At 39.2% G+C, this 15,631-nt stretch overlaps 1 protein-coding gene across 3 annotated transcripts in view; it reads right to left on the reverse strand.

Moving 5' to 3' along the window:
* Positions 1–2,587: 2,587 nt before the first annotated feature.
* The window catches only part of ZNF484 (zinc finger protein 484), a 33,101-nt gene continuing 20,057 nt past the window's right edge, over positions 2,588–15,631 (reverse strand). For all 3 annotated transcript variants that reach the window (XM_043567287.1, XM_043567286.1, XM_043567284.1), the window contains 2 exons: positions 14,047–14,139; positions 2,588–7,218 (listed from right to left, as the gene is read on the reverse strand). In XM_043567287.1, coding sequence (XP_043423222.1) covers positions 4,904–7,218; positions 14,047–14,139 — 2,408 coding nt within the window. In that variant the 3' untranslated portion in view covers positions 2,588–4,903. The remainder of the gene's footprint in view (positions 7,219–14,046; positions 14,140–15,631) is intronic.

Below are 15,631 nucleotides of genomic sequence, written 5' to 3' on the forward strand. Positions count from 1 at the left end.
TCTGTCTCTCTCTGTCTCTCAAAAAATGAATAAATGTTAAAAAAATTTTTTTAAAGAAAATGATGTCTTTGAAAAGAAAATTTGATGTTTTAAGAAATGATTTAATTCTTCTCCATTGTCTATGATGTCCAGTAAGATACAACTCATGGACAAAGACTTTTTGACATACAGCAACTCTGTAGGATAATTTACAATTGGTTCAAACTTACATGAGAAGCCTTTCTCATTTTCAGAAAATACACAATTTCACTCATGCACAAATACTGAATACTGAAAACTGATTTCTGAATGAAGATATTTTCACACAAAGTGCATTAATTGTCTACTTCCAGCAGACATTTTATGATGATTTCTACGTGGTTCTTCAAGGAATTGCTTTTATAGGTTTCTCTCTCCAAAATGAGTTTCCGGGAAACAATAAGCTTTTGGCCTGTTATTTCTCTCATGTGTGAATTTGCTGACGTTCAGAAAGCTGACTTTTCAGCAGATGATTTTTCTGGTTATTGTATACATAAGGTTTCTCTCCAGCATGAATTCTCTGTTATGTAATGAAGTAATGATTTGTGAAGGAAGCCCTACTCACATTTACTAAGATAGAAAACTACTCTCTCCTATGAATCATCTGATATATAAATGTTGGTTTGAGTTAAAGTTTTCTTACATCTACTGAATTCACAGAATAAGATTTCTTTTAAAAATTAAAGTACATTGCTAATTAAATTTACATTGTAAAACTTTTTAAAAAGTTCTGCTGTAAATACAAATGAACTACACTATAGTTCTGGCATAAAAAGATATGTCTAATTCACACGACTCTCCTTCTTGCACATGCATCCAATCTATACTATCCTTGGAGTTCCATCTAAGTAAATTAGCTCCCCCCATTCCACCCAGAACTGTTCCATCATCCATTCCCCAATTTCCAGTGCCCCTTCAAATATGTGGAGGTCCACAAAAGGAAGTCTTCCTTTCTCCTAGATGTTACCATGTTGACAGAAGGTAACATATCTTCTTTTTTTGGCTTAGTAATGTAGAATTGTTGCATGTATGTATGTATTTATAAAGTTTATTTTGAGAGAGACAGAGAGAGAGAGAGAGAGAGAGAGAGGAGGAGGAGGGACAGAGAGGGAGAGGGAGAGAAGAGAGAATTCCATAGGCTCTGTACCGGCTATGCAGAGCCTAATATGGGGCTCAAGTTCACAAACCATGAGATCATGACCTGAGCCAAAACCAAGAGTTGGACACTAACTGACTGAGCCACCCAGGTGCCCACATTTTTAAAAAACGTGCCTGGGAATAAACACGTTGAGAATCACTATCTCAGTGATCCTTCTAAATTAGTCTTTAAAATCCTTATTTTCAAACCCCTGGGCTCATACACCAGCCTTCATTAACTTAATTTCCTATTCATTACCCAAAGGAAAAAAGCCACACTATTAAAAAAGAAATATGACAGTCTCAATCTCCTTTTGCCAAAGATTGGCAGCTACCATAATAAAATCTGATACCACCACAGTCAGTTTTCTCTTAGGTTTCAAAGTTTACAAAATCTTCAACAGAACAGTAAATCCCTTAACTTTTAGCCACAAAAATAGGGAATGGTGTCACAAATCAGTGCATTTTCACTTTTTTTTTTTCAACGTTTATTTATTTTTGGGACAGAGAGAGACAGAGCATGAACGGGGGAGGGGCAGAGAGAGAGGGAGACACAGAATCAGAAACAGGCTCCAGGCTCTGAGCCATCAGCCCAGAGCCTGACGCGGGGCTCGAACTCATGGACCGCGAGATCGTGACCTGGCTGAAGTCGGACGCTTAACCGACTGCGCCACCCAGGCGCCACCATTTTCACTTTTAAATTAGCTTGGAAAATTCTGGTAATTTAAAAAATATATTTCTGGACTCCACACTCCTTAGAAAGGAACAGCTATTGGGGTGCCTGGGTGGCTCAGTCTGTTAAGCGTCCAACTTCGGCTCAGGTCATGATCTCACCATTTGTGAGTCTGACCCCACTCAGGCTCTGTGCTGACAGCTGGGAGCCTGGAGCCTGCTTCAGATTCTGTCTCCCTCTCTCTACCCGTGCCCCGTCTCCACTCTGTCTCTATCAAAAATAAATAAACATTAAAAAAAAAAACTTCAGGGGCACCCGGGTGGCTCAGTCGGTTGGGCGGCCGACTTCGGCTCAGGTCATGATCTCGCGGTCCGTGAGTTCGAGCCCGCGTCGGGCTCTGTGCTGACAGCTCAGAGCCTGGAGCCTGTTTCAGATTCTGTGTCTCCCTCTCTCTGACCCTCCCCCATTCGTGCTCTGTCTCTCCCTGTCTCAAAAATAAATAAAACGTTAAAAAAAAAAAAAGAATAAGAAAAAAAAAAACTTTAAAAGAAAGGAACAGCTATCTCAGGGCATTGAAAACTTCTGCTAATGATTAGACAGAGCAGGTAGTACAGACAAGTACTTCCTTTGAGAACTAAAAATGGTGGAAGAAAATATTAAATATACTTAATTTTGTGATGGCACTGGAGAGCTACCAAGAAGTGAGAAAATACAGGAATAGGATTAGAGATAAGACATAACCTCTGGAGTCTGGGACTATTAAAAAGAGGTGTTTGCTAATTTTTAAAGCAAATACCGAAGAAGAGAGGTTAAGACGGTTTTTAACAAATTTATGGACCTAATGGGACAAATACTAAAATTCAGTTCCTTCACAGAATGAGGCACCTAGAAAATCTCCCCAAGTCCTACATCTCTAGGGTGAAAAACACCAGACAAGCCTTCCCTGGGACTGGAGGCCAGTCTCACACTCTCAGTACAAGACTGGACGAAGACAGGCAGGGGTGCTTATGCTCTTGCCTAGTCCTACCTGTTAGAGTCAAAGGCAAATCTTCTCTGGAAGATGATACCATCCAGACCACCTCAGTGTCTCTGCAGTGCCTAATATATAGTGCCTGGTAGCTGATTTAAAATTACCAGGTATAGGGGAAAACAAGCATTACCAAAATCTGAAACAACGAATGGAAAAAGGTTTACAGAGGGTCTAAATAATGGGGCAAACTCTAGACAAAGCAGAGGAAGACATGAAGCAGAAGCATACTTTGTATAGATAATAGCAAGAAATTTCCCAAAAGGTAAAGAAAAAAACCACCAAGCTACAGATTTAAAAAAAAAAAACACAGCAAACCCCAAACAAGCACACAGAAAATCACACCTAGGCATGCCACTGTGAACTGCTGGCAGCCGAAGATAAGACAAATTTTGAAGGAGGGAGAGAAAAGGGAAAAAAAGCACATTATCTTCAAAGGTACTTACATTGAAAGCTTATTTAAAAAAAAAAAAAGGAAAACATATATGGATTAATATAAATGAACATGGACTCAAATGACTGACCACATCAACTACACACAAAATCCAAATGCATGACATTAATACCATGTAAACCAAGAGGGAAATAAAGGAGCTAATGTTCTAGCTCCTCACCTCATGTGGAAAGTGGAGAAGGGACTCATTTATTTTAGCCTTCAATGAGTGAAGTATGCATACAGTATTAACATCTGATGCAGTAAATTTTAAGGCAAAAAAGAACATCAGTAGCAATAAAAACAGACATTTCATAATAATTAAGTTTCAATTAACCAGAAAGAGTATAACAACTCTAAATCTGAATGTATGTAAAAACAAAGACTCAAAATATAAGAAAAAAATGGGTTGATCTACAGGAGAGACAAATTCACAAATATTCTGGAAGATGAAACACTGCTTTTAGAATCTGTTAGAAAAAAAAAGATTTTAAAAAGTCTGTAAGAATACTGAGGGTCTGCAAACACAATTGGATTAATTTGTAGACACTGGGAGGGGACAGAGGATTACTCTTCCGAAAGTGCAACCCTGTCTTCTTAGAAAACAAACTCAAATGTGAACAGTAGTGTCCCATAGTCACCTGGCACGTAATGGACATGCAGAGAATGTACCAACAAAACTTCCATGGAAGGAAAGAATTCTAGGTTTTGAAACCCATTTTCTTAATTTGTCTCTTTTCCAAACAGAAATTTTAAAAAATATAGACTTCTGTGGATGAGGCTGACAGTCCAAAGTGCTGACCTCTGGATCTGTGACCTGAGTCCCATGGCCTCAGGGCCAGTCCTGAGGTGACAAGTAAGGAGTCTGTGGGGCTGCTGTCTACCTCATTGGTCACTCTGGGGACACAGCTGGGATAACTTTATGCCTCTTGGGTGTGAGTTACCTAGGCCATGGCAGGGAATTAATAAATACAGGAACATATTGGTTAATAACTAAAGAGGCCTATGAATATTCAAGTAGGCCTGTGGTTCTGATTACTAATCTCAAAGTCAAATAAAAAAAAGTGTTTATACAAATTTCCACACACTAATAGATACTATAAATAATAAATAAGAGTGGCTTCTTCCAAAAGGGGGGGAAAAGTCCTTTCTTTGTGTCTTTAATGTCAATTTTCACAAAAAACCTCTGGCTTCTCTTCATTATAGACCTGAACTGTCTATACTTTTGCCTTGATTTCAGCGTCCTTGGACGATGAAAAAATTTTTTTAGCTCTCTGCTCATTAAGAACTTCCTTTAGTCAATATCGAATATTTTTGCTACCCAGGGCGTGAGAAGCTCAACAACCCTGAACTTATGAAGCTGCTTCTCCACAACATGAAACAAGAAAGACTAAGTCCTCTCCTTGCAGATTTGCTATTATTTCCAGGGGCTTGACAATTCCAGTACCTGTCCGGTAACTAAGTGTGGCCATCACACATCGCTTAAGCTCTTCCTCCCAAGTATCTCCCGCAAACGTGTAGCTGGACATCAGCTCTGTAATCCAGACATTCCTACTTCTGACCAGAGGTAAGGTGGCTTTGGTTACCTCCTGCTTCTTAGTCACATGGTAGCCTCTCACTCCTTGGTATCCCCACACCATGATTGTGGCACTGGACGTGCTACTTCCCCAGTGTCAGATTTCTGATGTATCCTGAGCTGTGGCCTCCAGTTTAAGGCTTTCTTAAAGTCACTGCCTTTATAGGTCTTTTGTTTAGTATGAATTTTCTGGTGTTTAATAAGATTTGATCTGATAGTGAAGGCTTTTCCACACTCAGCACATATAAATGGTTTCTCTCCTGTGTGAATTCGATGATGCTCATGGAGTTGTGACTTCTTAATGAAGGCCTTCCCACAGTCACTGCATCCATAGGGTTTCTCTCCAGTATGAATTCTCCGATGCCGATTTAAGTGTGATTTCTGGATGAAGGACTTCCCACATTCAGTACAAATATAGGGTTTCTCTCCTGTATGAATCCTCTGATGCATAATTAGTGTTGATTTTCTTGCAAAAGCTTTCCCACATTCGCTGCACTCATAGTGTCTCTCTCCAGTATGAGATTGCTGATGTATATGGAGGCCTGACTTCCGAGTGAAGGCTTTTCCACAGTCACTACATTTATAGGGTTTCTCCCCAGTATGAATTTTCTGGTGCGTAAACAGATTCGATCTGTCAGTGAAGGCCTTTCCACACTCAGCACATCTGTAGGGTTTCTCTCCTGTGTGAATTTGCTGATGCACATGGAGTTGTGACTTCTTAGTAAAGGATTTCCCACAGTCACTGCATTCATAAGGCTTTTCTCCAGTGTGAATTCTCTCATGTGTAATAAAATGTGACTTGTGGAAGAAGGCCTTTCCACATTCAGTGCAAACATAAGGTTTTTCTCCTCTGTGAATTCTCTGATGCATACTTAGTGTTGACTTCTGGATGAAGGCTTTCCCACACTCAGTGCATTCATAATGTCTCTCTCCAGTGTGGCATTTCTGATGTATCCTGAGCCGTGACTTCCAAGTGAATGATTTTCCACAATCACTGCATTTATAGGGTTTCTCTCCAGTATGAATTTTTTGGTGTTTGATGAGATTTGACCTGTCAGTAAAGGCCTTCGCACATTCAGTACATATATAAGGTCTCTCTCCAGTATGAATTTTCTGGTGTATAATGAGATTTGTCTTGTGAGTGAAGACTTTCCCACATTCTGTACATATAAAGGGATTCTCTCCTGTGTGAATTCTCTGATGCACATGGAGTTGTGACTTCTTTATAAAGGATCTTCCACAGTCACTGCATTCGTAAGGTTTCTCTCCAGTATGAATTCTCTCATGTGTAATAAAATGTGACTTCCGTATAAAGGCTTTCCCACATTCAGTACATACATAGGGCTTTTCTCCCGTATGGATTTTCTGATGCATACTTAGTGTTGATTTCCTTGTGAAGGCTTTTCCACATTCAGTACATTCAAAGTGTTTCTCTCCAGTAAAATTTTTTTTATGTATATTGAGGTTTGAATTCTGAGAAACATTTTTCCCACATTCACTGTATTCATAGGGTTTTTCTCCAATATGAATTCCCTGGCATCTGAACAGATCTGACTTCTGGATAAAGGCTTTTCCATATTCACTGCATTTACAGTGATTCTCCTCAGTGTGAGTTTCCTCATGACTTGACTTGAGGCAAAAGTCCTTCTCATATTCAGTGCATCTATAGGGTTTCTCTCCTGTAGAAGCCTTCTGAGGTACAGCAAGTTGGGGCTTCTGAGTGAAGACTGTCTCATATTTGCTGCATTCATGCTGTTTCTCCTCAGTATAGATACTTTGATGTGCAAAGAGGTGTGACCCCTGGGTGAAAATTTTTACAGAATCAGAAAATAAATTGAGATTCTTCCCAGTATGAATTTTGTGATGTTGAATGAGAGCTTGCTTATGACTCAGAAGTTTCTTACACTGATTATATTCACAACCATTCATTTCTGTATGAGAATTCATAGGAGTGAAAATATTACCATATCCAATAACCTTATCAAGATTTTCTATTGCATTGTTTCTATAATTACATAAGCTTACAATAGGCTTCAAACTCCTTCCAAATGAGTCATAGTTCTGGAGTCTTTTTCTTGCAGGAACAAGGCATGTGTTTACACGATCAGTTTTCCCAGTGTCCTTATATTCACAGTCTCTCTCATTAGCTACTGTTTCCTTGTCAACAAAGGCGACATGACTTACACTTTTGTTCTGGTATTCCTCACATCTCTCCGTCTGTTTGTCATCTTGCCACAATTCTTCTAAAATGGAATAATATGGGTCATCTCTTGTAAAGAGATTAATTCTCTCAAACCGTATTGAAACTTCTTCAGACGTTCCCTGCTGTAAAGTTTCAAAACCAATATCCCCATCTAAAAAAGAAGGAAAAAATAAAAGACACAAAGAAGAGTTAAGAACATAGAAGGGATAATATATACAGGTGATTTAGGGTGAATACAGAGAACTGTGAGAAGCTTATATAAATTTAACAAATATGTATGCAAATATATAAAACATAAATAATACAGGATTTGTAATAGATTTATATGTGGGACAGCAGTAAAATGAACCCTTACAGTACATTTACTAAACAAGCAGTGGCAGCTAGATGTGCCAGGCACCGTCCTAAGTTCTATACTACCTCACGTAATCATCACACCCTTTCGCGCTTGGTGTCACCCTTGTCTTTATTTTACAGACGAGGAAACTGAGCCACAGAAGAGTCAGGTAATTTGCCTAGATCAAATGTTTAGTAATTGGAGAAGATGAGCCTCAGACTGAAGCCATGTCAGCTCCATGTACATTAGCAGAAATACACAGTAAGGTGTCAGAGGGGCAAAGTGACAAACTATGTGGCTTAAAAGAAGCGTATGGGTCTAGCTTCTTATCATCCTCATTATTCTTATCCTATCATTCTAGTTATCCTTCATCCACTAATCTCCCACTTTCTCTTTCCCTATTAATCACTGTGCCCTAAACACCAATTTATTTATGCACAGTGAAACTACTGCAGCTTCAGTCATTCTGACTTAGCCAAATGGCAAAAAATATCCATGATTCGATTCTTTGTTCTGGTTTGGGGTGCAGAGATACATGCACTCAACAGGAGGCATATAACAGCAGACAGGGGTGGCTTTCTGAAGCAGGGCCTGAAAGCTGTCAATCAAAACCTGTCCTCTTCCTTTCTTTGGTTTACAAACCCACTGAGAGAAGAATTTGTCATGTGTTAGATAATAGGCAGTAACGTCAGTTGGGATCCATATACCTATGACAGGATAAACGTGGTGTTTTGAACAATGAAATCTATTAGTAGGACCTAAGATGAACTAGTAAAAAAATATGGAGGTAGCACATCCAAGTAAGGTTAGAATAAACTAAAGGCTTGAAGAAATATAGACATGGTTTTGAGTAAGAGGAGGAGGGCATCTAAGTGATATTTTCTAAAAGAAAAAAGTTAGTAAAAAGAGCAGAAAGAATTATTTGAGAAGATGTATCACAGGGAAAGTAAAGAACCACAATAGAACATGATGAAATTTTGAAAGATGAGCTATCTACTCTTAGCATGCTGCACTGGACCTGCTCTTCCTTCATATAAGCGGCCACCAGATGGACCCTTAAATGCAAAAGCCATCAGTCATTCCCCTGAGTATTCTATACAAGGGCCAATGCTTGCTTGAGACACACAATCAACAGTGACAGCATTAAGATTCGTTTCCCTGACTCGAGCCTAGTGATGATCACAATTTATGCTGGAATTGAGACCCTTCGTTTCAATCTGAGACACACAACTGTCTCTCTAAATGGCAATTATAACTTTCAACTTGGGTTGGTTATACATATGACAGAGGCTCATAGGACTCAGCAAATGTAGCATAAAGCAGCAAAGTTCTAAGTATGTAGTCACCAGCAGGCAGGTGAAACTGATAGCAAAAGAGAGAAAAAAAAAAGACCCCTGTGGCACTGGTGATCATCTTGACATCCTGCTCACTGCACCAACTGTTAAGCTGCCTGCAAAGAAAGGATGGACCCCCACCCCAAATTTGGTTCATATGTCAAGACTGAGGATGTAATACACACACCAACAAGGTATGAACAGGTTCATTACTTAGCACAAGCAGTCAGGCTGACCACTCCTGTGCAGCTTCCCACCAGCACCGAGGGAGGGAGCACCTGTGTTTTCTTGTAGATTTGCCCAGATGTGGGGCAGAAGGCAAGGAGAGAGGGGTGAGGCTTAGGAGATGTCAGCAGTCAGACATCAAAAATGAAGTCAGATGTGACACCTAAAGCACAAGCCACAAAACCAAAATCAACAAGTGGAATTGTATCAAACTTAAAAGATTCTGTGCTCACAGCAAAAGAAACCAACAACAAAATGAAAGGAAAGCATACAGAATGGGAGAAGATATTGCAACCATGTATCCAATAAGAGGTTAAAATCCAAAATAGATTAAAAAAAACCTGTAAGACTCACTAGCAAAAAACCAAATAACCTAATTAAAAAATGGGCAAAGGACAAGAATATTCTATCTAGCAAGGCTGTCATTCAGAATAGAAGGAGAGGGGATGCCTGGATGGCTCAGGTCATGATTTCACAGCTCGTGAGTTCAAGCCCTGCATCAGGCTCTGTGCTGACAGCTCAGAGCCTGGAGCCTGCTTCAGATTCAGTGTCTCCAGCTCTCTTTGCCCCTCCCCTGCTTGTTCTCTCTCTTGTTATTTCCCTCTCACTTTCTCTCTCTCTCTCTCTCTCTCAAAAAAATAAACATTAAAAAAATTAAGAAAAAAAAAAAAGAATAGACGGAGAGATAGAGTTTCCCAGGCAAACAAACTTAAAGGAGTTCATGACCACTAAACCAGCCTTGCAAGAGATCCTAAGGGGTACTCTGTGAGTGGAAAGCAAAGACCAAAAGTGATAAAGACAAGAAAGGAACAGAAAAATCTGTAGAAACAACAAAACAAGTAATAAAATGGCACTAAATGCATATCTACCAATAATTACTCTGAATGTAAATGGATTAAACGCTCCACTGAAGATACAGGATGTCAGAATGGATAAAAAAATAAGACCCTACAAGAGACTTGTTTTAGACGTAAAGATAGCTGCAGATTGAAAGTGAGGGATAGAGAAACATTTCCCATGCAAATGGGCCTCAAAAGAAAGCCACAGTAGCAATATTGTTATCAGACAAACTAGATTTCAAACCAAGGGCACTATATCATCATAAAGGGGCCTATCTAACAAGATCTAACAATTGTAAATATTTATGTCCCCAACATGCGGGCACCCAAATATATAACACAATAACAAAAGTAAAGGAACTCACTGATAATGATACCATAATAGTAGGGGACCCTAACACTCCACCTACAGAAAGGGACAGATATCTAAGCAGAAAATCAACAAGTAAGCAATGGCTTTAAATGACACACTGGACCAGATGGACTTAACAGATATATTCAGAACATTTCATCCTAAAGCAGCAGAATACATACAGTTCTTCTCAAGTACATATGGAACATTCTCCAGAATAAATCACATTTTAAAATACGTGGAAACAAATGAAAATGAAACACGATGGTCCAAAACCTTTGTGATGCAGCAAAGGCGGTCCTAAAAGCAAAGTATATACCAATACAGACCTACCTCAAGAAGAAAAATCTCAAATACACAACCTAACTTTACACCTAATGGAGCTAGAAAAAGAACAACAAGCAAAGTCTAAAGCCAGCAGAAGAAAGGAAATAATAAATATTAGAGCAGAAATTATATAGAAACAAACAAACAAACAAAAAAGACGATACAATGGATCAATAAAACTAGGAGCTGGTTCTGTAAAAAAAAATTAATAAAACTGATAAACCCCAAGCCAGACTTATCAAAAAGAAAAGAGAGAGAGGACTCAAATAAATAAAATCACAAATAAAAGAAGAGAAATAACAACTAACACCAAAGAAATACAATTACAAGAGATTATGAAAAACTATATGCCAACAAATCGGACAACCTGGAAGAAAAGGATAAATTCCTAGAGACATAAACCACTATAACTGAAACAGGAAGAAACAGAAAACTTACACAGACCTACAGCCAACAAAGAAACTGAGTCAGTAATCAAAAAACTCACAACAAACAAAAGTCCAGGGCCTGATGGCTTCACAGGGGACTTTTTTTTTTAAGTTTAAGGGGAAAGTGGGTGATGGGCATTGAGGAGGGCACCTGTTGGGATGAGCACTGGGTGTTGTATGGAAACCAATTTGACAATATATTATATGTAATATTTAAAAAATTCTCTCTCTCCTCTTTTGCCCCTCCCCCACTTGTGTTTTCTCTCTTTCTCTCTCCCTCTCTCCCTCTCTCTCTCTCTCTCTCTCAAAAAAAAGATATATGACAGGCTGACTGGTACATGAAAAGATGCTCACTCATCATCAGGGGAATGTGAATTAAAACCACAATGCGAGGGGCACCTGGGTGGCTCAGTCGGTTGAGCATCCGACTTCGGCCGAGGTCATGATCTCACAGTCCATGAGTTCGAGCCCTGCATCAGGCTCTGTGCTGACAGCTGAGAGCCTACAGCCTGCCTCGGATTCTGTCTCCCTGCCCCTCCCCTGCTCATGCTCTGTCTCTCTCTCTCAAAAATAAATAAAAACATTAAACACACACACACACACACACACACACACACACACAATGCAATATCACTTCATGCCTGTTAGAATTTCCATCATCAAAAAGACAAGAGATTACAAATGCTGGCACAGATGTGGAGAAGAGGGAGCCCTTGTGTACTGTTGGCGAGAGTATAAACTGGTACAGCCACTGTGGAAAACAGTACAGAGGATCATCAAAAAATTAAAAATAGAACTGTCATCTGATTCAGCAATTACACTTCTGGGAATATATCCAAAGGAAACAAAAACACTCATACAAAAACATATCTGCAACCCCACATTCCCTGCAGCAATATTTACAATAGTCAAGACATGGAAACAACCTAAGTGTCCATTGATGAATGAATGGATAAAGGTGTAGTGTACATATACAACAGAATATTATTCAGCCATAAAAAAAAAATGAGGAAATCCAACCATTCGCAACTACGTGGATGGATCTGAAAGCATTACGCTAAGATAAGTGACAGAAAGATAAACACTACATAAGTGATAATCTCACTTACACGTGGAATCGAAAAAAAACTAAATTCATAGAAAGGAAATCAGACTTGTGGTTACCAGAGGCAGAGGGTAGGAGAAGGGGACTGGAGGAAGGTGGTCAAAAGATACAAAACTCCATTTATAAGCACCAAGGACATGATGCACAGTATGGAGACTAGAGCTAACATTCCTATACAGCATGTAGGAAAGTTGTTGAGAGTGATCCTGAGTTCTCATCACAAAGAAAAAACAATTCTCCCTTTTTTCCTTCTTTTCTTTTTATTGTATCTGTATGAGCAGATGGATTTTATCTGAACCTATGGTTCATTTCACAGTATATGCAAATCAAACCATCATGTTGTTTATACAGTGATATATGTCATGTATTTCTCAATAAAATTGGAAAAATAAAGTCAGAATCTATTAGATATATGATGAGATGTTCAAAATATTTTATTAGAGAAACACAAATGAAAGTAATAACTAGAAATTATAATCTATTGGATTAGCCAAATTATTAGAAATTCTTAGAAACTGGGGCAGGGATGGAAAGAAACTGATTCCTTGCACACTCATGGGACTGTAGAAAAACACATTCAATCTAGAATAATGTGGTCATACTTCATCAAATAAAATATTATAACCCAATGATAAAGAAATCCCATTACTCTTCCTCAAGAAATTCTCATTACCAAAGAATAATTCATGAAGAAATTTATTCCCGTACTAATTGTAGTAGCTGGGAGGCTGGACAAGTAAAATGTGATGTCTCTCCGCACTATGGGATGCTATGCATCAGTTAGAAGCAATGAACTAGATGGGGCACCTGGGTGGCTTAGTCGGGTCAGCATCCGACTTCAGCTCAGGTCATGATCTCATGGCCCATGGGTTCCAGCCCCGTGTCGGGCTCTGTGCTGACAGCTCAGAGCCTGGAGCCTGCTTCGGATTCTGTGTCTCCTTCTCTCTCTGCCCCTTCCCTGCTTGCACTCTGTCTCTGTCTCTGTCTCTCTCTCTCTCAAAAATAAATACACATTAAAAAATATTTAAAAAAAAAAGAAGCAATGAACTAGAAAAACACATTGCAACATGAACCAATTTAGTGCTAAGAGGAAAAAAAAAGAAACTGAGTAGGAAATATAGCACAGTACCCAGAGTACCATTTCTACAAATTAAAAATACCAACAATTTAAATTTTACAAACACTCACAAATTCAAGGTTTGAGAGCAAACATATCAATTACATTAGAACAGTTACCTCTAAGGATAAAAACAAATATGGGGACTGAGAATTAAAAGAGAGAAATAAAGAAACAAAATGGGGGAGGGGAATGTTAGGTACACTGATAATGACATTAACTACAAACCAAGGAATATAATTAACTCAATTTCCTGTAAACAAAGTACAGAAACTTTTTGTAAAATGTCAAAATAAGTAAATTAGTTAGAAAGGTGAAGTCAGTGTTGTGTTACACTAGCCAAGTAAGAAGAAAATGTCAGGAAACATAAACTAATGTCATAAATAGTAAAACGCTGCCCCCCAAATGTAGTAATGGTACTCTCTAAGTCAACAGCTGGAGGAGAGACATGGGACATGATACAGGAGGGCACCTCTAAGTGACAATTTGGAAGCATTAAGGGGAAAGAGAGAAAATGAAAAGAAACCAGCAATAGTGTAACCCACAGTAATTTTTTAAAAAGGTAAATCAATGAGTATCTAAATGTGTAAGAGAAGGATTTAAGACCATGATGTGATGGAGGTAAAGAGAATAGAAATGCTAGAGAAAGGGAGAAAAACCATAAAGCAGGATCCTAGATCCAAATTAAGAGCAATTATAGAACATTCCCTCCTAGAAAGTCAAGGAAAGAAAAGGACACTGATACGGGAAGGGGCCTTAAGGTATGAATGGCCTTCAGATATCTAGGGACTGCACCCACGCCACCATGCAGTTCCAAAAGTGCAGAATGTTACAGAAATGTCCTACTGACAGTGCCCCACAAGCCCAACTGCTGCCCATACAACACACTCTCCATGCTCGCAGTCCCCTACTCACTGAGACAGTTGTGACTTGAAATGTCACCATCCAGCACACATGGCTCTTCTTGTTCCAAGTTGAAAATGACTTCTGGTTTGGGAACTTGACACCCTATCAACAGAAAATGACAAAAGACTTGCTTTCAGAGGCCATTCAATGAAGCATTCCATTTACTTTTCAGAAAAGTTCATGCAGAATAGAGGTATATTCATAACACACCAAATGGACAATTACTAACATAGAACAAATAGGATAAGTTATTACACACTTCAGATGACCTGCAGCCATTTTTTTATATGAAATTTATTGTCAAATTGGTTTCCATACAACACCCAGTACTCATCCCAACAGGTGCTCTCCTCAATGCCCATCACCCACTTTCCCCCCACCCCTCAACTCCCATCAACCCTCAGTTTGTTCTCAGTATTTAAGAGTCTGTTATGGTTTGCCTCCTTCCCTCTCTGTAACTCCCCCCACCCTTCCCTCCCCTCTGGTCTTCGGTTAAGTTTCTCAGGATCCACATATGAGTGAAAACATATGTGATCTGTCTTTCTCTGCCTGACTTATTTCACTTAACATAACACTCTCCAGTTCCATCCACGTTGCTACAAATGGCCAGATTTCATTCTTTCTCATTGCCAAATAGTATTCCATTGTATATATAAACCACATCTTCTTTATCCATTCATCAGTTGATGGACATTTAGGCTCTTTCCATAATTTGGCTATTGTTGAAAGTGCTGCTATAAACATTGGGGTACAAGTGCCCCTATGCATCAGCATTCCTGTATCCCTTGGGTAAATTCCTAGCAGTGCTATTGCTGGGTCATAGGGTAGGTCTATTTTTAATTTTTTGAGGAACCTCCACACTGTCTTCCAGAGTGGCTGCACCAGTTTGCATTCCCACCAACAGTGCAAGAGGGTTCCCGTTTCTCCACATCCTCGCCAGCATCTATAGTCTCCTGATTTTTTTCATCTTAGCCACTCTGATTGGCGTGAGGTGGTATCTGAATGTGGTTTTGATTTGTATTTCCCTGATGAGGAGTGACGTTGAGCATCTTTCCATGTGCCTGTTGGCCATCTGGACGCCTTCTTTAGAAAAGGGTCTATTCACGTCTTCTGCCCATTTCTTCACTGGATTATTTGTTTTTCGGGTGTGGAGCTTGGTGAGTTCTTTATAGATTTTGGATACTAGCCCTTCATCCGATATATCATTTGCAAATATCTTCTCCCATTCCGTCAGTTGCCTTTTAGTTTTGTTGATTGTTTCCTTTGCAGTGCAGAAGTTTCTTTATGTTTATGAGGACCCAAAGTTCATTTTTGCTTTTAATTCCCTTGCCTTTGGAGATGTGTCAAGTAAGAAATTACTGCGGCTGAGGTAAGAGAGATTTTTTCCTGCTTTCTCCTCTAGGGTTTTGATGGTTTCCTGTCTCATTCAGGTCCTTCATCCATTTTGAGTTTATTTTTGTGAATGGTGTAAGAAAGTGGTCTAGTTTCATTCTTCTGTATGTTGCTGTCCAGTTCTCCCAGCACCATTTGTTAATGAGACTGTCTTTTTTCCATTGGATATTCTTTCCTGCTTTGTCAAAGATTAGTTGGCCAT

This window comes from Prionailurus bengalensis, chromosome D4, assembly GCF_016509475.1.
Source record: "Prionailurus bengalensis isolate Pbe53 chromosome D4, Fcat_Pben_1.1_paternal_pri, whole genome shotgun sequence".
NCBI lineage: Eukaryota > Metazoa > Chordata > Mammalia > Carnivora > Felidae > Prionailurus > Prionailurus bengalensis.